Source organism: Anabrus simplex, chromosome 9 (genome assembly GCF_040414725.1).
Source record: "Anabrus simplex isolate iqAnaSimp1 chromosome 9, ASM4041472v1, whole genome shotgun sequence".
Taxonomy (NCBI): Eukaryota; Metazoa; Arthropoda; class Insecta; order Orthoptera; family Tettigoniidae; genus Anabrus; species Anabrus simplex.
In genome coordinates, this window is record NC_090273.1 from 14213514 (window position 1) to 14240720 (window position 27207).

The 27207-nt window shown below is 41.6% G+C and overlaps 1 protein-coding gene across 1 annotated transcript in view; it reads left to right on the forward strand.

The window, feature by feature from the left end:
* Positions 1-27207, forward strand: part of LOC136881320 (protein nubbin) — a 394577-nt gene that overhangs the window by 252794 nt on the left and 114576 nt on the right. The window contains exon 4 of the mRNA XM_067154133.2: positions 11453-11554. Coding sequence (XP_067010234.2) covers positions 11453-11554 — 102 coding nt within the window. The remainder of the gene's footprint in view (positions 1-11452; positions 11555-27207) is intronic.

Genomic DNA, 27207 nt, shown 5'->3' on the forward strand with positions numbered 1-27207 from the left:
CGTAATGTTTTTCACAGTTCCTAAAGATCATGTCATGTGTTTCACAGTTCCTACACATCACGTCATGTGTTTCACAGTTCCTAAAGGTCACGTCATGTGTTTCACAGTTCCTACACATCACGCCATGTGTTTCACAGTTCCTACACATCACGTCATGTGTTTCACTGTTCCTACAGATCACGTCATGTGTTTTACAGTTGCTACAGTAACACCCGGCATGTTTCACTGTTCCTACAGATCACGTGATGTGTTTCACTGTTCCTACAGATCACGTCATGTGTTTCACTGTTCCTACACATCACGTCATGTGTTTCACTGTTCCTACAGATCACGTCATGTGTTTTACAGTTGCTACAGTAACACCCGGCATGTTTCACTGTTCCTACAGATCACGTGATGTGTTTCACTGTTCCTACAGATCACGTCATGTGTTTCACTGTTCCTACACATCACGTCATGTGTTTCACTGTTCCTACAGATCACGTCATGTGTTTTACAGTTGCTACAGTAACACCCGGCATGTTTCACTGTTCCTACAGATCACGTGATGTGTTTGACAGTTCCTACAGATCACGTCATGTGTTTCACTGTTCCTACAGATCACGTCATGTGTTTCACAGTTCCTACAGATCACGTCATGTGTTTCACAGTTGCTACAGTAACACGCGGCATGTTTCACTGTTCCTACAGATCACGTCATGTGTTTCACAGTTCCTACAGATCACGTGATGTGTTTCACTGTTCCTACAGATCACGTCATGTGTTTCACAGTTGCTACAGTAACACGCGGCATGTTTCACAGTTCCTACAGATCACGTCATGTGTTTCACAGTTGCTACAGTAACACGCGGCATGTTTCACAGTTCCTACACATCACGTGATGTGTTTCACAGTTGCTACAGTAACACGCGGCATGTTTCACTGTTCCTACAGATCACGTGATGTGTTTGACAGTTCCTACAGATCACGTGATGTGTTTCACTGTTCCTACAGATCACGTGATGTGTTTCACTGTTCCTACAGATCACGTGATGTGTTTCACTGTTCCTACAGATCACGTCATGTGTTTCACAGTTGCTACAGTAACACGCGGCATGTTTCACAGTTCCTACAGATCACGTCATGTGTTTCACAGTTGCTACAGTAACACGCGGCATGTTTCACTGTTCCTACAGATCACGTGATGTGTTTCACTGTTCCTACAGATCACGTGATGTGTTTCACTGTTCCTACAGATCACGTGATGTGTTTCACTGTTCCTACAGATCACGTCATGTGTTTCACTGTTCCTACAGATCACGTCATGTGTTTCACAGTTCCTACAGATCACGTCATGTGTTTCACAGTTGCTACAGTAACACGCGGCATGTTTCACTGTTCCTACAGATCACGTGATGTGTTTGACAGTTCCTACAGATCACGTGATGTGTTTCACTGTTCCTACAGATCACGTGATGTGTTTCACTGTTCCTACAGATCACGTGATGTGTTTGACAGTTCCTACAGATCACGTCATGTGTTTCACTGTTCCTACAGATCACGTCATGTGTTTCACTGTTCCTACAGATCACGTCATGTGTTTCACAGTTGCTACAGTAACACGCGGCATGTTTCACTGTTCCTACAGATCACGTCATGTGTTTCACTGTTCCTACAGATCACGTGATGTGTTTTACAGTTCCTACAGATCACGTGATGTGTTTCACTGTTCCTACAGATCACGTCATGTGTTTCACTGTTCCTACAGATCACGTCATGTGTTTCACTGTTCCTACAGATCACGTGATGTGTTTTACAGTTCCTACAGATCACGTGATGTGTTTCACTGTTCCTACAGGTCACGTGATGTGTTTCACCGTTCCTACAGATCACGTCATGTGTTTCACAGTTGCTACAGTAACACGCGGCATGTTTCACTGTTCCTACAGATCACGTCATGTGTTTCACTGTTCCTACAGATCACGTCATGTGTTCCACAGTTGCTACAGTAACACGCGGCATGTTTCACTGTTCCTACAGATCACGTCATGTGTTTCACTGTTCCTACAGATCACGTCATGTGTTTCACAGTTGCTACAGTAACACGCGGCATGTTTCACTGTTCCTACAGATCACGTCATGTGTTTCACTGTTCCTACAGATCACGTCATGTGTTTCACAGTTGCTACAGTAACACGCGGCATGTTTCACTGTTCCTACAGATCACGTCATGTGTTCCACAGTTCCTGAAGATCACGTCATGTGTTTCATAGTTCTTACAGAGCACGTCAGATTTTCCCCAGTTCTGACAGGAACACGTGGCATGTTTCACTGTTCCTAGGAACATGTGACATGTTTCACCGTTCCTGCAGAACCTCGGTTCATCTCCATTGTTTGGAGCAGCTCCCCTCCTGGTCCCGGCCTGCAGCACTAATCAATACGCCCGGCCCAGCTTCTCCCCCATTACAGTCACTCGCAGATGAGTTTCCCGCTGCTGCTGGGGATCATCATAGCCCACCCCCCTCCCTCCTTCCGCCGGTTCACGAGATGAAAAGTTCCTTCTTTTTCGGCGCCCATACGCACTGTTTACCGACCTTTCATTCTCAGATACAATCACCCTGAAACACACTGAGATCAGACAGCCTGTGCTGGTATGGAATTGGGGACCACTCGATATTCCACTCATAGAGACTGGACTCCACTAAACCAGCACGAATATTACATGGTTTATTCTCGATTATTCCTTGAACTGGACTCTGATATTTCCACAGCAGACATGTTATGCAGTACCGCAACAAATCATGACGTGTTGTGAATACCGCCCGCTCGACACAGTTTGAAGGTATAGCAGGGATCGTTCATCGGAGTGAGGCGGACTGAATATTTCCTATACCATCAACAAAGAAATAAAAGAAACTGTTTAGAATTAGATGAATATTCGTCCCACCTGTATTTACTTTTTGACGAAAATACGCCTTTTGTAAGGTGACGGGACGAGAAACGTGTAACCATAACAACAGTTCAGGCAGTAATACAATATAAGGTATAGATGGATGGTCGGACAATATTACTTAGCAACCGTGCAGGCTGTCTTATAGCAGCCGTTGATGGACACATATTTATGATCATCTGATTTTTGCAAAGGAAAAAGTGGCTTCTTTTTATCATTCAGTTTCTTATTTAGTGATTGTCACAGTGGAACATGCATCGTTTTCAAAATTAGGGTTACTTCATAAGAAGCCACTGTTACTTGTGCGTGAAGATTGATATTTGATAATCGGGTTCTCCTTTGAGATTTTAGAATGTTCGTTTTAGAAAGAAACAAAAATCTGTCCACTAACATAGGTAAACCAGTGACAACAAATAACTTGAGAAGAGGGTATCTGGGGGAGTTAAAAATACCTCAAACAAATACAATTTCTCCACTTTTTAAAAAAGGGATAGTTTTGCAGGTTACCAAATGCTAGTCTTATTCTCATTAGTACGTCTGTTTTTCATGGACTTTTTGTGGTTTCGAGACTGGCATTTCAGAATCTCCACACAGTAGACACAGTCTTTGAACAGCACTGAATCTGCTGCTGATTCCTCCTCTAAGCTGAGCGAAGTGATTGAGCGGGAAGTGGTAAGTGTGACGTGTAGGTAGGGCCATACCTCGCGAGAGTACATGTTGTGACGCCCGGTCTAGTTGTCTTTATCGTAATTCTCCCTGTTACTTTTGTAGAAATGCGGGGATTTGCCTACCTAATACATTTTCAATATCTCGACAAAGAGATCAATATATTTTAAATATCTCAAACGTTTTCAATTGATTGAAAGAAGAAATGATGGGAGAACAGCTTGAACAAAAAACTTTTTTAAGTTACACTTTTGCAGACTTCTGCTAATTTTCTGATAAGGCAGAGACACTTTTCAGATATCATGTGATTGTTATTGTTCTACATCTAAAATTTCCGATCACTGAGATCATTGTTTTGATGTTATTCTGGATCGAATATAATGCGTGCTTATCTAAGTTTTTCGTTGAAAAAAAATCCATTCTTTTGGAATGTCGAAAACATTAAATGTAACACTATAACATAAATGTAAAAAATATAGTTGTCCATTTTTTACAGGTAAGTGTAAAAAATATATAGAGTTGTCCATTTTTGTAGGTATTTTATAGCGTTACATTTCGTGCTTTCGACGAACTGAAAACTATACGTTTTAACTAAGTTCCTTTTTTCTACTTGTTTAACATCGCGCTAATACATCGAAGGTTTTCGGTGACGGAAGGATAGGAAACCGCCTCAGCATTTGCCTGGTGTGAAAATGGGAAACAATGGAAAACCATATTCAGAGCTGCCGACGGTGGGATTCGAACCCACTATCTGCCGAATGCAAGTTCACAGCTGTGCGACCCTAACCGCACGGTCAACTCGCTCGTTTAATTACGTTTTGTCGTATGATGAGAGGTGTCAAACTTTTAACCGATTCAGTGTAAATTCTGTGACAGTTGATGAACTGCCGGAGTCCCTCCAAGGCAGACGCTCCGCCGTATTGTGCTGTGTTGTGAGTGATTTGTGGGAATGTTGGAGTAGTACAAGCACCTCATCCCCGAACAAGAGAACTGGCATTTTTAAGAATAAATTCCTTCAACCCGGCCAGGAATCAAACTCGGAGCCGTGAGGAAACATGGCATAGACACCGTCCACTCAACCCATGGAGCGGTTGAAGGACGGCTAGACATTATTCTGAGCCATGTGTCCTCAACAATGGAGAGGTCATTGAGTGTGTTATGAATGACTACGTGTGGCTTACAAAGGAACCCGGGGACGATATTTGACACCATAATTGGTTCCGAGAAGAAGGAGGAACAGCAGAAAGATCCACTCGCACTTTATTTTGTGCTCACTTCTGGGAACTGTTTACATGTCTTTCCTCTTCTCCTTTCCTGCTTGTTTCTTTGCCAAAGTAAGTCAAGTTGACGGCGAAGCGCAAGTGAAGGCCATAATTGGCTAACTCACAAGGACAGTATTGCCCCGTGTGGGTTCACCAATGTTACTCTACGTTAATTTGTATAATTTAGTCCAATCAACGACTTTAGATGGATGTGTGTCTGTGATGTAAGCCAATAAGTTGCGTGAGAAAGTTGCAAGCTAGAGCTTCATCACAAATGAGAGATGGTCTTGAATGCCAAGTGACAAGCTGGAAGTGATGGTAATTTTGCCCATTTCGTACTTAATTCCACACTTGCAACTGTTTGTCTTCGCACATGCGCTCTTGTAGCGCTGACTCATTACCCCTCAACAATGCGTATTGCCTTCAGAATACAAGATTGTTTCATGATGTTATGTATACAAATTATGTTTTAGTGTGTACATTACAAACTTATGTCACACATTTAGTATTTATCTACACAGAATTCAGAAGTGGGTTCATTTCATTGTTTTCTTGTCTATCACAGAAGAAACAGTTCTTGAAAGTCGGGTATTTACCTTCAAAGATATCCGCGTTGTGTACTAGACTGTCCACGGCCTCTTCATCCTTTAGTTCTGTCCGTTAGCGCAAACATTTGGTACTGCTTACAAGACATAGGATATATAATGAAACACAAACATAGTAAGTTAATCATATTTGGTGCACCTTCATACCCCTGACCTGATTATCATGAGTTGTGTGCTATCTGTCTACCTCTTCTACTGGTCAAATTTCTTTGAACCGTCCTTCCCTCACAAATTCCATTCGGTATAACTTGATTTAAGGGGCTGCCTGGCCGACGCGGTAAAGGCGTGCTCGGTTCGCCCGGAAGGACGTGGGTTCGAATCATCGTTAGGAAGTTGTAAAACTTAAGAAACGAGATTTCCACATCCGGAGGTGCATACGGCCCTGAGGTTCACTCAGCCTACACCAAAAATGAGTACCAGGTTAATTCCTGGGGGCAAAGGCGGCCGGGCGTAGAGCTAACAACTCTGCCCCATCACGTGCCGAGGTTAACAACGGTGGAAGCCTTTACCTACCACTCCTCCAAGGGCCTTCATGGCCTGTATGGAGGTAACTTTGCTTTGCTATAACTTGATTTATAGCTTAAACTTCCCATCCAGCATTCAACATTGTTCTGTAACGTCACATGCTGCGCCGGTTTTCGTCTACGTTCCGCTGCCATAAAACTCCAGCAAATAACACAGGAACACGGCTATCAGTGTTCGGGGTGAGCAAATCGTCGTTGCGCCTGGAAAAACCGCTATGTGATAATGTTGTGGCAGGAATACTGACCCGCAGCACAAACATCAAGAGCGAGAATTCTTTGACATTAGTCGCACAGTATTGAACCTTAGATGAAAAAAAACTCCGCGGCCAAATTTATAATCGGAAATATTTCACATAGCGGTTTTTGCAGCGAAACCAAGATGTACTATTTGATTTTTGAATTTTAAATTATTTCTCCACCTAGAAACTTCCCGAAGACAAAGAGTATATAACACGATAAATAGTCATTAAGAAGGAAATCGTTTGACAATAACCCAATATAATAAAAAAAAGTATTTGTGAAATGAGATCTACAATATTTTAAACAAAAAATTTTGAAATTAAAGACTACAAAGGCATTCTTAAAATTACAACTTCAGAAATTAATGTCTAGAAAATGTAAGTACGATCCAGACCTGAGGCCAATTTATCTTATTCCAATGAGGTTAAACCGCCCGAGCGCTGGTACGGACGAATCTCTTGATGGCCACCATCCTTTTCTTTTTCAGGAATTGTGTCCCTGGCACCTGAATATACTCCAGGTGGTAGTTTTCTTGTAATATGGCACAGTAGGCAAATATATACGTTCCTCTTCATTGTCAACTTCGGCTGGTTGAGTTAGATGCGACACATTTGTCCGTTAATAATTCTGTCACAAATATTTATATGGAAAAAGTTATGAAAAATGAAAATTCACAGCCTGTTTCCAGTCATTCGACCGGGTCAGGAATGGAATGAATAAAGCCCCATCTAGTGACGAAGATAGGAATTGTGCCGGCTGCCGAAGCCTGTCGCACTTCTCTGGGGCAATGATTAATGACTGACAGATGGAATGAAATGATAATGGAGAGTGTTGCTGGAATAAAAGATGGCAGGGAAAACCGGAGTACACGGAGAAAAACCTGTCCCGCCTCCGCTTTGTCCGGCACAAGTCTCACATGGAGTGACGGTGATTTGAACCACGGAACCCAGCGGTGAGAGGGCGGCGCGCTGCCACCTGAGCCACGGAGCCTCACAAAAGTTGTGCAAAATCTAAAAATCTGTCTGTTGAATGTTATGCTTGTTTTACTGTTCGATGTACAATAATGGAGATTTTCTTCTTCTTCTTCTTCTTCTTCTTCTTCTTCTTCTTATTATTATTATTATTATTATTATTATTATTATTATTATTATTATTATTATTATTATTATTATTATTATACAACCAATTGCAACAAAAATGCACACCATCTACGAATCGCGGGAGTACAACGAAGGTTGCCAAATAGTATCGTATTCGCATTTAATGCTGAGAATGAAGTGCCACTGGGGAACGTACACGCCCCAACACCTCAGTAGTAGTGCGAGCCGCAGAGTGAACACGCAGGATACCCAGACGACACATTAGACAGCTATATGAGTTTCAGAAAGGTCACATCGTCAGTCTAAGAGACTGTACTGTGCGTCGGTATTGGACGCACGTAGGACCCTATCCCGGAGGACCAACAGCAGGCAGGTGACATGCTGTAAGCGCTTCACTGGCGTCACTGTGTACCATCTAGAGATACGTCACTGCAGCCTATGTCCACCAGTGGCTAGCATTACGACTTGTGTATCACCAAAACATTTGAACTTCTACCAGGGACGAATAGCTGCAGATTACGGCGAGTAGTATTTAAGAAGGTCTACGAAAGTCTGTTTCTGTGTGTTCTTGGTGTTGCCCAACAACTTCATTTTCCAGCAGGATAATTCCCGGCCTCACACAACAAAGGTATCTTTGGTGTGATTTCGTGATATATTCATCCTTCTTTGGCCGGTAAATTTTCCAGATCTCTCACCCATTGAGAACATTTGGGACGAGATTGGACGGGAATATCGGGCAGCGGGCACAGTAGCACCAGCTGTGGTACGAGAACATCTCCACCGCGCCTGACCATATAGTTTCCTTTTCGCGTACTGCAGCTGGCTCAGTCTGCCACACGATGTAGGCCTTCTCCTTCTTCTGTGTATCTGTCTTAAGACAGGCATCAACTGGACATCCTCCATGATTCTCTGTCCTGAGCATCTTGCTTCAGTTGTTCGTAGCTTCTCCATTGTTTGACATCTGTTAACATTCCAAACCTTCTTCTTCATCTTCCTTTTCTTCCATCTCATTTTCCCTCCATTACCCTCTGTTGAAGACAATTTCTTCGTACAGTAGTATGTGACCCAACCAGGATATTTCCTCTTCTTTATCGTTTTCATCAGGTGTCTCTTCTCTCGTACTTTTCTTTGCCCCTCATCATTTCTCAATTTATCTGTCCACTTCACTGTTTCCATTCTTCTCCACAACCATATTTCAAAACTTTCCAAGTAGTTTTTGTTTCTTAATGTCCATGTTTCAGCTCCACATGACCCTACACTCCACACAAATCACATTGCAAATCTCTTTCTTAAATCAATAGGGATTGCCTTAGATGAATTATGCGCCTCCAAAATGTAACCTTTGCCTTCATATCGCGTTATAAATTTAATCTAGCACTCTTCTCTACGTCTCATTTTCTATCAATGAACAAATCCTTTATTCTGCTTAGTCTATTCGCCTCTTATGCCTCACGTTGAAAGAGAGGGCGGGTTTATTTTTTTTATTTTTTGCTATTTGCTTTACATCGCACCGAAACAGATAGGTGTTATGACGACGATGGGATAGGAAAGGCCTAGGAATTGGAAGGAAGTGTCCGTGACCTTAATTAAGGTACAGCCCAGCATTTGCCTGGTGTAAAAATGGGAAACCACGGAAAACCATCTTTATGGCTGCCGACAGTGGGGCTCGAACCCGCTATCTCCCGATTACTGGATACTGGCCGCACTTAAGTGACTGCAGCTATCGAGCTCGGTGAGAGGGGGGGGCGTTTAAACTGTCCCCTAAGATGACCACCATCACCAAGACTAACCATCATGGACATCGTTTCATATGCGCAGATCATCCGCAGTGTTTTTATTCTCCTCGTTGCAAATATCAGGCACAAAGAGCTTAAAAATCTGATACGTATTATTGTTCCCTCCCCCTCCCAGGCCTGTACTATCTCATCATCGCAGTTACTGCGACGTTAAAAAAACAGCCAAAAGAAAAAGAAATAATTAGCTGAGCTTACGTGGTCCAGTTACGAACTCGCAGATCTTTGAAAACAATATTATACAGTGGTCGTGAATCGGCATGGGAGCCCAGGTGTCACCGTAGCGCGGTCTTGTCAGTTCGGAGGTCCGTGTTCAAATCCCTGCCCTCATCAAGTACTTTCTTCGATTGGAGCTTTCAAGCTGGCCTTACGCCACATGCAGACTTAGAGTCCTTTTGAAATCACCCGCGAAGCGATCTGATTGGCTAAGATCAGCCGCTGATGAAATGACAGGGGCGCGAGATGTCCAACTATTTATCTGTATGATCAACGTAGAGTATTCGTAGGTCAGGCGGCAGCGCGCTGACCACTCACCGATGGGTTCCGTGGTTCAAACCGCGGTCACTCCACGTGAGATTTCTGCTGGACATAGCGGAAGCGGTACCCTTTCTGTGTTCCCTGTCATCTTTCATTCCAGCAACACTCTCCAATATAATTTCATTTCACCTGTCAGTCCTTAATCGGTGCCCCAGAGGAGTGCGACAAGCTTCGGCAGCCGGCACAGTTCCTACCCTTGCAGCTTCATTCATTCCATTCCTTACCCGGTCAAATGAGTCGAAACAGGCTGTGAATTTTCATTTCGTCAGTATGACCAACTCTCTAACGCTTATATACCCCGTTCATGTTGTTGCCTACCACAATGTATAAGGGGCACTGAATGTAAACGGTTCACCTGCCAAAAATTATCGTACGTCAGAAGCAATAACCAGATATGTATCCCACTGGCTGGTGAGACGAAAAATCTGAGGGATGTCGACGGAACTACATCTGCACCCAGTCACACACACCTTCGTCTAATGCAAACGGATGTTCACTGTGTCTGTCTTCAGCTCCTCGAAAATGTGAAAAGCTCACGCGGAGACATCCAGGCTGTATGCAGGTTGCTGAAGAGTTTCCCACTCAAATCCCAAGCGTATTACTCACAGAGTTGGCATCATCATGCAGAAGGGCAATGCTGTTCGCTGTCATGTCCAGATGTTTTGACTTTATAGTGCGCCTCAGTTTCTGAAGAGTTTCTTCATAGCGCTAATTGTGGCTCCATTCTCGAACTGAAGAAAGACATTCGTGGGCATTGGTTTACATCGGACTAGTATTCTCTCAGACGTCTGAAAGTAGAAGACGGAATCGTGTTTTAACAGTTGGCCCGCGGCCGTTGTGTTTCTTCTGCTGTATGATGACTCGACATCTTCATGATATTGGTAAATTAGCCGTTGATATTCCGGTGGCGTAACTCCTCGTCTTAATGCGCGTGTTTTCTCGTTTAAACGGACTGATCACGTGTCTTCTCATTTATACAAATCGGCTAATTAAACAGATAGATCTAAATTACTAACTTGCATCGCCCACATATAATCAGAGAGTGACTCCGCACAATTGATGAGAGTTTGACGGACGGGGAGAGGATGTGTTCCTCCCAGCCTCTGGCTCTACATCGTCAGTTTTTTTAGAGACGAAGATTATTCAGTTGTTTTGATTTTACTAAGTGTAGTTACATAGAACTTATGTTATACTCCGTCCATGGATTAGTGGTAAGAGTGTCAATCTCTGTATTCCAGGATTGTGCTTTCAGAGACGACAGAACACTACAGAACGTACGATGTTGGTCTCTGGTGACACATTTGGTCTTTTCATGACAAAATTAATTGCAACTCAACCCTACGTCACCCAGTTTCTCTGATACCTGGTAGTGAAAAACACAGCGTCAAAACTGCAGGCAATATAAATGGCAAAGCAATATGATTATTATGATTTTTTTTATTTTTGCCAGTGTTTTTATGTCTCAAGAATGGGAATGGGTCATGATTGGGAAGGAAACGACCGTGGCTTTGATTAACGTACAGTCCCAGCATGCCTGGTTTGAAAATGAGAAACCACGGATTATTTATTTATTTATTTATTTATTTATTTATTTATTTATTTATTTATTTATTTATTTATTTATTTATTTATTTATTTATTTATTTATTTATTTCGTTAAGGTCATCTGGTGCATCCCTCATTCCCGCTATTTTCTCCCTAAAGGTTGTTCTTTCCTGCATATCTCCCTTTTGGATCCCGACTTCTTCCAAGTCCTTGTGAACCTATTATTATTAACCTAGTCTCCTTTGTTGCAGGCAAACTGTGGATCGAGAACACAGAGACGTCGTGGCGACCAGACGTAAAAGTGGAGGAAGAACGTACCGCGACCCTTCACGCTCGGCTCGGTATCGGGACAGGTAAGTGTAGGTGTTTAGAATAGCTAAAAATAACCCCTGATAAGTCTGCAACCTCAGGATATACAGTGATAAGTACATTATCTATTCTGCAGGCGCTGACGTTCCGCAGCGTTATTCTTACGTAAATGGAACGAATTAATTCGTGGATATGTCCTGTATTGTGCAAGGTTTAACTTTGACAGAGTAAAGAAGAAAACATGAAACTTGTAATTATCATTCCAGTTTCGTCTCACCTCATTTCTTATTTTCCTTAGTAGATTGCTCAAGAGCTAACTTGTAACGAAATGTTACCGAGCCATTGATATTCTCCTAAAAGTTTATACAGATGAACCACTGCACCCAACACATGAATGGTCATTAGTCAGCATCTAGTTGTTTATTTAATTAGTACTAGTATTTATCAGCGACTGTAACAATATACTAAATGGAGACTGGGGTAAGAATCATCCCCAGATAATCTCAATATTAATTTCGAAACCCTGAAAACATGTATGATTTTTGGAACACTGGTCATATTCAGAGGACGAAGTGAAAAAAGTAACATTGTCATAAAAACCTCTACAGAAAGGTAGCTATTGCCTTCCCATAGCTGGAAAGACCCAGGGATTAGCACGCATTTCGCATACATTCATATAGATTTAAATTTGTGTTACAGACGAGGGAATTATGGATATTGCTACTTTCAGAATGCAAATAGTCTGCAGCAAATTATTTGCGTTTTATGAGAGAATGCATACGGAGAAATTTCGAATTATTCCTTTCTTTGAATAAATAAATAAATAAATAAATAAATAAATAAATAAATAAATAAATAAATAAATAAATAATATTCACAGGTTTTGCAATTTTGAAGATTTCCTCAGAACTATAATGAACTTGTCGTTCTCAGAATCACATAACATGAGAGAAAGCATTTACAGAACTTAAAAAATTCTTAGTTTCTGCGATTTATTGAAAATAAATAAATAAATAAATAAATAAATAAATAAATAAATAAATAAATAAATAAATAAATAATTTTATATTAGAGTTTCTATAACTTTTGAGGGTTACCTCACAGTTGTAGTGAACTATCCATCCTGCACTGAACTCGACGAAGTTGGCACACTCCCGCACACTGGCCATGGGAACGGAGCTCCTCCGAACCGTCTGCTCCTTCTCAACTCCTTAAGAGGCTGCATTATCGGCATCTGATAGTAGCAGAGGGGAGAGAAACTCTCAACGAGATGCTTTAAACAAAATCAATTATTTTAATTTACTGGTAGGGGAGGAGACAGCGCTTTAGGACTCCAACACTGCTACACCAGCCGGCAATAGACTCGATTGATTTTATAGAAATAACGTTTCTTTGAATTAATTCCTAATCACTCTAAGAATGAGGCTTTAGGTAAAGTGTTTTGTTCAGTTGGCTAGTATTTGAGTTCTTCCTCCGGACCGTTAATGTCTGACATTAACTAAGCAAAGCTGTGAAGAAACAAGTTTGCATATTTAACATTTATGTTGTGATCTATGCTACCAGCCCCTTTATAATTTACTTTCATTCAACTCACACTCTAGACAACCTAAAAATAGTGATTCGTGCTTCTTAACAGGATTAGTAAAACTATATTTTTGGGCTCACGGTGAACAACCCAAACACTTGTACCCCATCGATGAATGAAAAAGCTTAGTGGTGTGGTAAGGAGTTCCGGTAACATTGTGTTACCATTTCAGATGAGACGCTACCCCGTACGTAGGTACAATGAAGCTGTGCATACCTTCAAGAATACATTGGATCCCTTTTAAGATCTCATAGACAGTAACGAAACTCCGTGCTCATAGGAAATGCCCTATTAATGCCTAGACATTTAGTTCCTGTATCATATTTCTAATTCATATTTTACAGTGTTCGTCTACCACAACACATCATACCGCAAAACCTATTAACTGATTTGTATTACATCGCCTCGAAACAAGCAGCATGTTTGTGGAATGGTCCTTTTATTTCGGCCCTAAGATTGCCTATAGTGACTCTTCCAATGCAAGCTTCGATCGTTTCAGTTGCTGAGAATCAAACAGAATAAAATCGACCTTTAGGACAAGCAGTGTTATATGTGTTGCGTATCTTCATGAATTATAAGGGGCTGCTGGACAACTCTAGCCTACCCCGCGGTGTAGGGGTAGAGTTCCTGTCTCTTACCCGAAGGCCCCAGGTTTAATTCCCGGTCAAAGCAGGAAGTTGGAAGTCCACTCGGTCAACGTGATTACAATTGAGGAGTTACAGTATATGACGGTGAGATGGCGGCTAATAATAACGGCCGAGAGGATTCGTCGTGCTGACCACATGTCTCCTCTTAATCTGCAGGCGTTTGGGCTGACCAGTGGTCGCTTGGTAGGCCATAGTTCTTCAGGGCTGTTACGCCATTCGGTTTGGTTTGGTTTGGATGGAGGATTTATGTATGTATACAGTGGTCCATTTTTATGACTGATTACTCAAATGAAATTTAGCTGTATTTAAATTATGTCTCCTGTTACTTTGTTGTATTAGGTCTCAAACTGGAACGTACCGATGAATGCATTAAATATAAATTGTTCAAATCTCTGGAAACGTTCACTGAGGGTGATAAAAACACACTCTATGAAGATTACTTACAAATTGTCGGAAGTCACCGAAGTATATTAATTATTAGTACCGTTATTGCTACTACTACTATTATGATTATTATTAGGTGTTACTTTGAATGTGATAAAGAATAATAAGGTAGAATTAACAATAGTTATTATGTCTTGTGTAATGTTCCAATTAAATAACTGAAAATTCAAATGTTCAAGGACGGTTTTAAGCCGAGGAAGCCACTGTGTGTATATGTATGTATGTATCATCTTCCAGAAATGAACAGAAAACCCTCGGAAAAATTCCCCGCATGATGATATTGTCAGCACCATTCTGGACGTTCATAGTTTGAAACACAACACAGAATTAGAATTGAAAAGTGCGATGCTTGTAAAAGAAAAGCACACGGATGTTTCTTCAGAGGGTGAATTGATGAACAGGACGAAGTGAAGTCTAAGCGTATGCATTTGGGAAATGCCCGAGAGCCAATATTTACTCTTTTAGTCGGAGGAGAACCTGTAAGACAGATTGCCTATCTCCAGTCCCCTACTCCACGACAGATTGGCCCGTCTCTCGCTATTCAAATTGACTCCCCCGCTGTGAGGGGGGAGACTCTACATGTCATATTACTCGTGTCGCGACCTTGTAAAATGGTAATCAACTCCAGACGATGGCATCTCGCGCAGGGGAACGCGTCTCAGCTGACATCTCAGGACGTCCTTAAAATATAGGTCACTTTACCAGATCCAGTGAGTGGTGGCATGTTATTGCTTTTTCAGACAAATTAATAATCCTTATTTTTTCGTATAGGGTGTCCAAAAAGTAACTCTGCAGTAGAAAATTTGGCGTTTGAAATTTGAAATGGTACTTATGGCAAAGCAGTTTTCTCAACAGGAGATATTCTAATTGTCCTCCACATTTCTGAACACTTTGTGGAGGGTGCAATCAGCCCTCCTGAATCTCACAATGTTGATTTTCGGCGTGGTAACGTTCAGTGTTGATGGTGTCGTGGAAGAAAATTGGCCCAATAAGACGCTGCCGACTTAAGGCACGGCATACCCTGAACTTCTGATGGTATAAGAGCCATTTCCTTCACCTCGAGAGGGTTATCAGTGTTCCAGACAGGTGAAGGTATCACGACGCTCCTAAGTTTTCTCTCCTCTGGCCTGCAGAGTTACATTTTAGACGCCCTATATTACGATAACGCAACACCTCACACGGCCCGCTAAACGTCCGAAGTTCTGCAGCGATTCAAGTGGGGGGTATGGCAGCATCCTCCATACAGTCTAGATTTAGCGCCATGCGATTATCATATGTTCGGTAGGCTGAAAAAGAATCTCGGAGGACGACGATTCCGAAAAGATGAGGAGGTGAAAGGAGCTGTCTCCAGGTGGTTACATAGCGCTCGAGGTGATTTCTACGCATCCGAAATCGAAAATTTGGTTGACCGTTCAGATAATCTTAACAGTCTCTTGCGAACTTTGTGCAAAAGTTAACTTACCTTGTATGTTCTCATAGCCGTGTTGTCTATGTGTAGGTTCATAAATGGCCGTAACTTGGAAGTGTAACTTACTTTTGGATTCGCTCTCGTAGTAGCGTCGAGAATAAAATTATAAGGATTATAAGGACGAAGAAAAGAACGAACCGAACTGCTGAGAACACTTCACATATAATTGAGTAATGCAGGTAGGCCTATACGATTTGACTTTTATACATTGTTGGGAAGTGGTATTACTTACATATATATACGGCGATGCGCCTATAAAAATTGCTATGTGTTGGATAGATACTGACCCACAACACATATCTCATAATTGCCGCACCATGTTGAACCTTAGAAGACAGATCCTTACCGGCCAAAGTTCTAAGCAGAAATATTTTCACATCGCGATTTTCACATGAGCAACGGTATATTGGACTGTCATATTTATAGCAGGGTCTCTCGACCCTGGTACCAGAGACCATGTAGGTTTCTTCGACACAAAGTATGTGAGTGGCAAATATTATCTGCTTATTTGATGTTATGCCCGGTGTTATGTTATTTCTGGCCCAGAGAAGCACCCTTCAAGACGTAGTGTTACTGGAGTGTAAGAAACACCCTTGTCCAGACGACGCCTCAAGGCACTCTTCTGCAAAATCTTCGAGGAGGCCTCTACCATGTCCTCGTTAAGTAACGTTGTGCTAAAAGACATAACTCGTCATGTATTTACTCTATGGTGACCTGCTTTACCCTAATATCAGTTAAAAGTATATAATCCTTAATAAATGTAACAAAGGCTTTTCAGTCTGTCAAACACACAGCAAATACAATGTAAATTAAAACACTATAAACATATCTGTAAAACACACACTAACATACAAAGAATGACATGTTTCGTTCTACAAGAACATCCTCAGATTCTATCAAATCACTTAAAAACAAGCTTGTATATTGTCATTGACAAGTTTACGCTACGTAAACATTACTGTACATATACAAGCTTGTTTTTAAGTGATTGGATAGAATCTGAGGACGTTCTTGTAGAACGAAACATGTCATTCTTTGTACGTTAGTGTGTGTTTTACAGATCTGTTTATAGTGTTTTAATTTACATTGTATTTGCTGTGTGTTTGACAGACTGAAAAGCCTTTGTTACATTTAACTACGTCAACACTGGAAAACATGGCTTCATTTTTAACAAAATAATCCTTAATAACTAAAATTAATAATTGAAGACCGAGCTCGATAGCTGCAGTCGCTTAAGTGCGGCCAGTATTCAGTATTCGGGAGATAGTAGGTTCGAACCCCACTGTCGGCAGCCCTGAAAATGGTTTTCCGTGGTTTCCCATTTTCACACTAGGCAAATGCTGGGGCTGTACGTTAATTAAGGCCACGGCCGCTTCCTTCCCACTCCTAGCCTTTCCCTGTCCCATCGTCGCCACAAGACCTATCTGTGTCGGTGCGACGTAAACCAAGTAGCAAAAAAAATAATTGAAGCAAATATATCGTGGCCTTCAAAATGCTACCATTCCATCAATACAAATTGTACTATTAGTCGTTCTTGAAACTTCGGAATTTTCGCCTTGGTTCCGAAACGGGACTTCCGGAACTTGAATTAGTTCCCTTTACATTTGGGTTTTTAATTTAATGTCACTCGATTTGGTTTCCCTGAATCTTGTGTCTTGAAAATGATAGTTATACCGAGAACTGAAAATAATCATCATATCAGATTGTAGAGGTGTTTGCCTATATTCCAGGGAAATTCCGGGACACTGTGAGTTATATTTCAAGTGTGTTATCTAAAGCCATCTCTTTTTACTTTCGGCTCAGTTCATTTATAAATGTCAGGTCTTCATTCTGCCGAAACTGCTTGTGAATAATAAATTTATAAACTACCTGAAAAAAGAAACAGCTTAATTAAAATAGAATGGCATGTTTCGTCCTTGAAAGGACGTCATCAGTTTCTATAAAATTTAAAATTCCTATGTTAAAGTGGAGAACAGGGAGGACTTCATAAGGATAAGTCCCAAAATTCAAGTTTTAGGGATTTAAATAGAAGTAAACGTAAAAGTTTCTGCATTTCTAAATATATTTTAAGTATGCTTTGATGGAATCTGATGATGTCCTCTCAAGAACGAAACATTTTAATTAAGTTTTTCCATATTCATGAGTAATTCAGTTATCATGTGTTTTCACCTTCGGGTAGTTTATAAATTATTTATTCAAAACTAATTTGGGCATACCAAAGAGCCTAACAGTTAAATACATATATTTCCACTGACAGATACCCTCGAGAGATAATTCAATGCGACCCGTATATCAGTTACCAGTAGTGAAGGAGCAACGGTTTTTAAAAACATATACAAGAAGACTATGTGTATATTGATAGGTTGAAAGAAGGCAGCATAGCGAGATACTCTTTCTTGCAATACGTTTATTTTAAATGTTTAACATTCAAGACTTAAAAACAAAATTTTACACTTCAGTTCGTTTTAATAAAAAATCCATAGCCTGTTTCCGGCCATTCGACCGGATCAGCAATGAAATTAATGCAGCCCCATCTAGCTGCGAGGATAGGAATTGTGTCGGCTGCCGAAGCCTTTTGTATTTCTGTGGGGCAATGATTACTGACTGGCAGATGAAATAATGTTGAAGAGTTTTGCTTAAATGAAAGATAACATGGAAAATCGGAGTACCCAAAGAAAAATCTGTCTTACCTGCGCTTTGTCCAGCACAAATCTCAAATGGTGTGATCGGGATTTGGAAGACGGAACCCAGGGGTGAGAGGTCGGCACGCTGCCACCTGAGCCACGCATGTTTCACCTCATTTTAATGTTGTATATTATTTATCTCAAAACAGGTGAATTAATTTTTATACTGTACAAGAACGTTATTAATCATATCTACAGCCATGGCTATAGACAGTCCTCAGGTAGAAATGGGAACGGAAAATGTTTTCTGGGAAACCAAGTGAACCTTCAACAGTTTGGGAACAAACACAAGTGTCCTCTGGAAAATGGTTGGGAACCAACTGAACAGATTTGAGAACCCGTTCGAGTTCAGCCTTTAAATCTTAAGCTCGAAAGTGTAAAAACCTCGTATGCCCACCAATAGCCGAATGAAGTAAAATTTGTCTGACATACTGTGCTTATTATCCATGAACCTATTGAGAGGTGACTGCAGTCAAAAGAAATGCAGTCTTTGCTTCTCGAGTATAATTACATAAATCGAGCATACAAAGTTTTCAGTCTTAGATGTCGGATATTTTCTGGTCTGGCCGAGTGCAATAGTATTTTAAACACATGATACTCACTGTTGTTGTAGGCTGAATGGTGTCAGGGTTACGGTCCCTTCTAGAAGGAAAATCTCCCTTCTAAACTTCCCGACTTGTTGATAGCGAATAGAACCCATTTCCCTGTGGGTGAACCGAACACCTCTTCTGTTCCTAGTTGTGATATTCTGAAATAGAAATCAAATGGTCAGCCCTAACTGTGAAAGAGTCAGTCGAAGTTAGGGCGATGGCCATGTCTCAATCAATAAGCTGTAAAAGCGAAGCGCAGTATTAACATGTCGTGCAGTTGGCCGGTCTGTCATCGCATTCAATAACCATAAAGTCGTGACCCGTGTTGAATTGTAGCCCCAACACATGTTCGCGAGGTGGTACCGTCTTGCAGTGATGGCGCTGATATATCGACAAGAGCACATTCTAATAACACGAGTGGACACGTCCTACCTCCTACATTAATATCAACCTTTCTACTGCTCGCCAAGAAATAGCACTGAAAACAAGTCAAGTACTTAAAATTCAAATAAAATGGAAATTTTCAATCGGTCAACCCGCCAAAAGGACGAAGACAATAGTTAAGACTGCAAATCGTCGTGAAATGCTGTACATTTCGTTATTTCCCCTTGCCTTTTCCCTCTGATCTAGGCTCGGCATCAATTTGATTGAAGCTCAGTTTTACCTTCGGTTGCCCTTCTTGACGCCAATCCTATGTGGGGGTGTTTATTTAGAACTTGCTTTACGCCGCACCCACACAGACAGGTCTTATGGTGACAGTGGAAAAGGAGTGGCCCTGGCCTTATTAAAGTTCAACTCCATCATTTGGCTGGTGTGAAAATGGGAAACAACGGACAACCATCCTCCGGCAGTGGGGTTCGAACCCACTATCTCCCGAATGGAAGCTCACAGCTGCGCGACCCTAACCGCACGCCCAACTCACTCGGTAACACTAAGTGCATGTAGACTAGTCAGCCCGAAGGCTGGTTCGATCCTCAGCAGTCGCGCCAGTAACTGTCGTAGATGTCCGAGGCATCACTGAAGACGCGTACAAGGGAAATGAGGTGTGAGATAGTTTCCCGTTGCTTTCCTCACTGAGCCAGAAGTTGCTATTACATCAGTCCACCAAGCCCACTGAAATACGTGCACCAGACGACCCTATCAGAAGGAACGGCAATAAATCCATAATCGATTTTGCCCGACTATGGACCACGTAAATAACTGTTCATGACTTCAATTTTCCTTCATTCTCTGGCCTACATTTTTTTTTTTCGTTTTCTGCCGTCTAGTCTTGTTTCTTCTTGTTCGCTTTTTCTGCCTCTCAGATGTGTGTATCTGATGTTCATTTCTTGCACATCCTTCTTGGTGTTGAAAAACCATTTGTCATAAGCGTTGCCTTCCCCCTTCCTTTGCGTGTTGTACCTGAATTCTCCTGCATGTTTTATATACTTCCTTGTTACTGCTTAATCGGTATGTGTCAGCGCGTTGTTTTGGTCCGAGAATATTTTTTAAAAATCTTTCTTTCCTTCTTGTCAATTTCTTCAGTGTAATTTCTGGTTGTTAATCCTTGGCATTGTGAAGCATACAGGCACTCTGGTTGGATTAGTGTCTGATAGCGCCGTAGCTCATTCCTAACAGAAATCGCTTTCTTGTTCTATGTGCTGTCGTAAGGTGGAGTGGCAATAATAATGATAACAATAATAATTTCGTGTAACTATTGCTATCCAGATCATTGTAGACATACAATAGGCCACTCGAAGATCGCAGGCTTAAAAGCGACAGAAGTAGAAGGAATAGTTCATTCCACACTCCATGTCGGTATGTAAAAGATCTGGTGTTGATCTTACAGAGTTAATAACAACTTATAGATCACCCGGCAGTGATTCTCACCAAACAAATTGGCCCGCGGTTCGGGTCGTGTAACTATGAGTATACGTTCGGAAGATAGTAGGTTCGAATTCTACCGTCTGCAGCCATGAAGATAGTCCTCTCATTTTCAAATGCTGGGCTTGTAAGTAAATTAAGGGACGAACACTATTTTCCCAGTCCTGTACGAAAACCACCTTCGACATATTGGTGCTACATTTTAGCACAAGAAAATGTTATCCGGTTTGTCTGTATCTACTAAAGTAAAACGGACGGCTGAAGTCGGCGCGCAGGTAGCTTATTTGAAGTAACAATTAAGTTAACACCTTCATACGGATGAGGCGTGTCGCAGTTTTTCTCTCTTTCTTTTTTCTTCCGATTCTGACGAACTGTGGACCATGAAAATCTTAAGACTTTCCGACCAGTCTTTTCTCATCATCCCACAACTTCTTCATTATTTTTCTTTTTATTTTTCTCTGTCTCCCGGAGAGTATTTATCTGGTTCTCCTGGAATGTTTGGATTCGCTGCCCGAATTCCTGGACCTCCTCCACCCACTTTAATCCTCGTGATATATTCAAAGAACATTTTCGTCAATCGGATTTTGTATGTCCTCACCAGATGTCCACATAAGGTCAAACACTTTCCCGAGTTGTATGCGTGATATTGTAGAGGTCGTCTTTCAGCTTCCATTTCGTATGCATTATGAGATACATCGAGCCGTAGAGTCTCTCTGTGTGTTAGCGTCTGATTTTCGCCCTCTGGGATATCGCCCGTATATTATCCCTTTTGTGTGCTATCCTGTAGGTAAGTACCAATTTTCTAGATCTTTCCTTATTGGCCCCTTAATGCAGTCCATTCCGTTGGATCCATTCTCGAAAGTGTTAGAAATTTTCCGTTCCTGTAATCCTCCCATGATTTGCCTCCATAAATCTTTCTATCTATTAATTTTTTTTTGAAAAATTATGGAAACTTTCTGAGATGCGTTTTACCTGTTTGGAAAAGCGTCGATGCTGAGTTATGTCATAATGACGGATGGATTTCCAACAGACATCACAGAAGAACAGACCAGTGCGTTGACCCATTTCGTGGTTTCGTTTCTGCTCCTTCCCGGGATAGGAGAGATAGAGTCCTGTTATTCAATGTGGTAGGGAATTCTCCTTCACTGCCTGCATCTCCTTTGAGTCCCGTCTCTGTTTACAGTCCTCCAGTACGCAGGCATTGTTTGCGATGTAAAGTGCTTTTCTTCCATTTCCATGTCAAAGTGGTTTCTAATCTTTGGGAGTTCTCAATCGCCTCTTTCCCTGTGGAATCAGATGGTCAGTGGAGTCGGTTTGGCCTGGCCCTTATTGATATACAGAATAAATACCCCTCCCCTCCCTTCCACCCCCACACACAAAAGAGGGGAGGAACAGCACATTTTACTGCCTCGATATCGACGTATTCACTTTGACCGGTAGGGGTCGTTCACATTGAAAATTCTAAGCGAATTCCCGGACACGGCTGTGTTATTCTTAAGCCACTTGCTACGGGCTGATGCTGGGATATTGCTTCTCAAAGTAAATAATAGAAGACTTCAATTAAGAACAGGGAGAAACATATTCAACCCTCGAGTGTGCAAACACTCCGCCATTCAAATATCGCAATATTGTGCCACCAAGAACAGTGTAACTCTACCGGGAGAACTGGCTTAGTACGGGTTGTGAAACTGTAAGCTTGTAATAATAATAATAATAATAATAATAATAATAATAATAATAATAATAATAATAATAAATAAAAACAAAATTCACCTCCATTGCCTAGGATCTGCTGATGCCTTTTTTGTGCTATCCGACGACATTCGGGAAGCAATCCAGTCTATAGAAAAACTGCATGAAATAGCAGCCAAAACAGGTCTCCAAAATACTTATGAAAAGTCAAAGTATATCGAATGGACTAGATCAAGTTTTAACAGTCAACCGTCAATCACCAAATATGGAAATATCGCTCAAGTAGACAAATTGAAGTATCTAGGTGGAAATTATTGAACCAGCAGGGTTAAAGCAGCAAGCTCGAATGAAATAATCAGTCCTGTAGAGCATAAAGAGATGAGGCCTCTGTCAATACTTCACATCACAGCCTGCACGGTTGCTAGGTAACATCACGTCACACATACACCGCTAATTTCTTGACGCAAATTTCCAGATATCCCCCAGCCATAATACATATTTATGTCAAAAAAAAACAATAATAAAAAGAGGCTAAATGTTTAGTCCGATATATATTTAGGCCCTGCGTACTTAAAACTCAGTTTTGTTCAAGACAACTTATATGCATTTTCTTTATAAGTGTAATGGTTCTCCAGAAAATTACAGTTTTACGTGTTAAAGCGCGTTCCTGAACCTCCAAAAGTGATCAACAATATCATTACACTCACTGACTGTCTAGTGCTACCACTCATCTCCGTTAGATGACAGTATTACTAACCCGTCAGAGATGGGTACAGCCGCTCTGTGCTTCATTTTACAGACAGTTCTACACAAATGTCAGTTGTCCCACCCCGGAGGACAGCAGCCCGCTTGGCAGCTAAGTTACGAAGTCTCGTTAACGTATCTCATAGCGGGCGGTTCGCGTTTAGAGTGTACGCTCCGTAAAGCAGGATTGTTTTTGAATGAAGGAGGCTTTGGGGATGTTAAGTTTTATAAGAATAAATTCGGCCGCGGACGGGCTGATCCCAGCCATATGTTAGATCCGCTATTACCTCGTCTCGTCAGCTCGGCTGTTCTGTTCCACGAGATTTACGCCGCCTCTCACGCCATCAATACTCTTTATGCTCACCGGCCAAGCAACCAACCAGGAAGCTGTCTGCAGCCACCAGATAAGCGAACTCCATGGCGTGAGCAACACTACTGCCGGACGCTTCATTATCCAGACGCTCCGTCCAGCATCGCCTCAGCCTACTTGCAATCTATACAGCTGGTAACAGTGTTACTGGCATCTGAGGAAGCCCTGAATTACTTACGACGCCTTAATCCACGTGACTTTTCTCTCTAAGAAATCATCAACCTCACGCAATACTTCCAGAAAATTCAAGGAATTGTTTTATTAAACTCCAATAAATTTTAGATCAATTTGCTCTACAGTTCCATCATTATGATACCTCTAGTACTGTGCCTCATGTGCGAAGTGACGCTACGAGCCCTACTCGGGCAGATTATTCAATATTTCCTCTCCGTTTAAGGTTCTGGCAAACAATTTATACCCATCACAAACTCCTTTTCCTTCACTAATATCTCACCAAATATTGAAGGAAGGGGATGAAATTATTGTTCAGATTCATTTCATATTGCATTTAAATATTGATGTTATATAACTTAAACTTTTATTCAGTTTATACCTGTTATTTCTATAATCACTTTGGTTCTTTTCACTTCTATCTGGAGGCCTTAAGGCCGGATTTCCTGCTTGACACCACCATATCATAACCGAATTTGAATTTAGGAAGTCTGTTAGGAATATGGGGATATTCCAGGGATTTTTCGATGATATAGAACATTGTAGTAAACAAAGGTTGTTTTTTGTTTTTAGTAGCTTAAAGTCGTAGTAACACATCGAAGGATTTCGGTGACGGAGGTATGGAGAAAGGGCTAGGAATGGGAAGGAAGCGGCTGTGGCTTTAATTATGGTTCATCTCCCAGCATTTGCTTGGGGGAATTTGAAGCCACGATCTTCCGAATCCAGGGTCACAGCTACGCGACGCTAACCACATGGTAAACTCGCTCGGTCTAAGTAGGCCTATATCTAAGCTTAGGACAGAGCTAGTGAAATCTGTCTGCAGACGAATAAGGGGTAGAGGAACGTCAGGACGAGGAAATTAGACGGACGTGTATGAATATGATTGGTGAAAAGTTCCAAGCAATAGACAGTAAGGAGGTTCAGAATATAGAATGATAATGGGTGGCATACGGGGATGCTGTAGTAGAAACAACTATGGAATGCCTAGGAACAACTGTATGAAAAGATGGAAGAAAGCGAACATCTTAGTGTAAGAGAAGGTGTATTAGACATGGCTGCAAACATTCCTGATGCAAACAGGGATTTGCACGTCGATAGACGAAAGCAGGAAAAGGAAACAGATAGTGTGTTGGGTAAATCAAGTGAACCCAAAATAGAATCACTGCGTAAGTGGAAGGAATATTCCGTCATTGCGCCTCGAAGTCACGCAATGATACAATGTTGAGGGGAGAAATACTAACCCGCAACACATACGTCAATAATAACGAACATTTGTTGATATAGTTCATGCAATATTGAACCTTAGACGACAGAAACTTTCTGCTCAGAGTTCTACGCTGCAATATTATCACATAGCGGTTTTTCTAGGTGCAACGGTGATTGTGAAAATCTTCAAAGGAACTATTTCTGTTGACGTCGGGAACAACTGAACTCTTAGCTCAAACACGATCGACGTAGAGTATAATATGTTCTTAGGGACTTTTTGTTTTGTTTTGGAGTGTAATAATCCACCCTTCGATTACTCTCCAAATGCTTCGGAACTCCCTGGATGTTCGTCGTATTGAGAAAGGGTGAAAAACATTCCCCTTATGAGGCAAAAATTGATACCACACGAGGTGTCGTTGAAAGCGATGGCGCTTTAACGAAATACAACTGTGTCAAAAAAATCTGCCCGGAATTATTCGCAAAACATTGATTCCGAGACGAAGAATCATGCGATCTATAAGATGAGCCTGAAAGAGCAAGGAGTACATACTTTTCGTAGTGTATAACACCCTTAATCGCTTTAGATGTTCGTAAACTCACTCCACTTGGTTAACTTTATGATTACCAAGTCCTGACAGGTGTGACCCTCACTCCTTGAAGTGGGTGGGTGCCTGCTGAGGGACGACCCCTGCGCAGTAGGCGGCATGTAACACACCAGTCTCATGTCAACCTGTATAAGTAACGGCTGTTATTTACGATGTCCCTGGTTCGAGTCCCTTACATTGCTTATTACAGCTGAAATCTCACTTCCATTTGTTGGAGGCACAAACAGCGAATAACTCTCAGCGCCTTCTATATATTTCTCTTCTATCTTTTTCCTTCTCTTTCGTTTTTATTTCCATTACGATTATGAGTTTACGGCGTTCGCTGCTGTAAATTGCTTTCGTTCATAACGAATCTCTCCCTCCTTTTTTTGTCTTTCTTCTTTTCTTATATACGTCGCCCAGAAACGAGCCAAAGTACGATAATAATTCCTTTCAGATGAAATAAAATAATAAGAAAGAAAAGGGCCGAAAATAATAAATCGCACATTAAATCTTCTTTTGTTTTTGGAGATAGGGAAGTTGTCTCTGTCTCACCCCCACCAGCGTCTCCTTCCCTTTCTTTTGTCTTCTCTTCCTTTCCCATCTGGTGGAAATTTGTGGAAGTAATTATTTTCATCGATTCATTAAAGTAGAAGTAGCCTTAAGACGCCATGATGATATCGACCGTAGCGCCATCGGTGGGTGCGTGTGGCAGTTGCTGGAACTACGTTAACGATTTAGCTTGCTTGAGTGGGAAAAAAAGAGGGAAGAAAGAGGGGTGGTTTGTTGATTGAGAAGTGGGAGGGTTTGAGAGGATTGGTTATTGCTAGTGTTTAATTGATATTAAGGCCCAAGTGATGGGATTGGAGCGCGCTTCTAGCGAGTGACAAATGAGTCTCGAAAACCCCTCCTCACAATCTCGTCCTCATCGCCAAACGCTGCTCGATTCCCAGAGGCGTGATCCAGACGCGGTTTGTGCAAATTTGAAACTTGTACATGTTTAATGGATTTTTTTAAAATCAGCCACTTACAAAGAGGGGATGTTTTTCAAGGAGTGTCGTGGAGAGGATTAAATGTCAAACGGGAAAGATGAGGGAAGCGGAGGGGATCCTCATCATGTCAGAAGGATGCTGGTAGAGATAAGAGTGGTGGAGTAGCCTATTATTGAACTTTGTAATCGAATTTAGCCACTGCATTGAATGTGTCTTCTTAAAGAGCGATATTACATCAGCTTGTTTTCCTACGCTCTTGTCCTTAGTTCAATATTGTGAGTCTGTCAACAGTGCGGTCATTAGTCTCTTGTACCTTCTCTGTTTCCTTCTTCACCTGGTGAATATTTCAAATCATAATGGAGTAATTTTTAACAATAATGTTATCGGACGAGTTGGCCGTGTGGTTAGGGTCGCGCAGCTGTAAGCTTGCATCCGGGAGATATTGGGTTCGAGCCCCCACTGTCGGCGGCCCTGAAGATGGATTTCCGTGGTTTCCCATCTTCTTACCAGGGAAATGCTGAGGCTGCACCTTAATTAAGGACACGGCCAGTTCCTTCCCATTCCTAACCATTTCTCCATCCCTAAAAACAAAGCAAAGCAAAGCAAAGTCATCTCCGTACAGGCCGTGAAGGCCCTTGGAGTGGTGGAAAGTAAAGA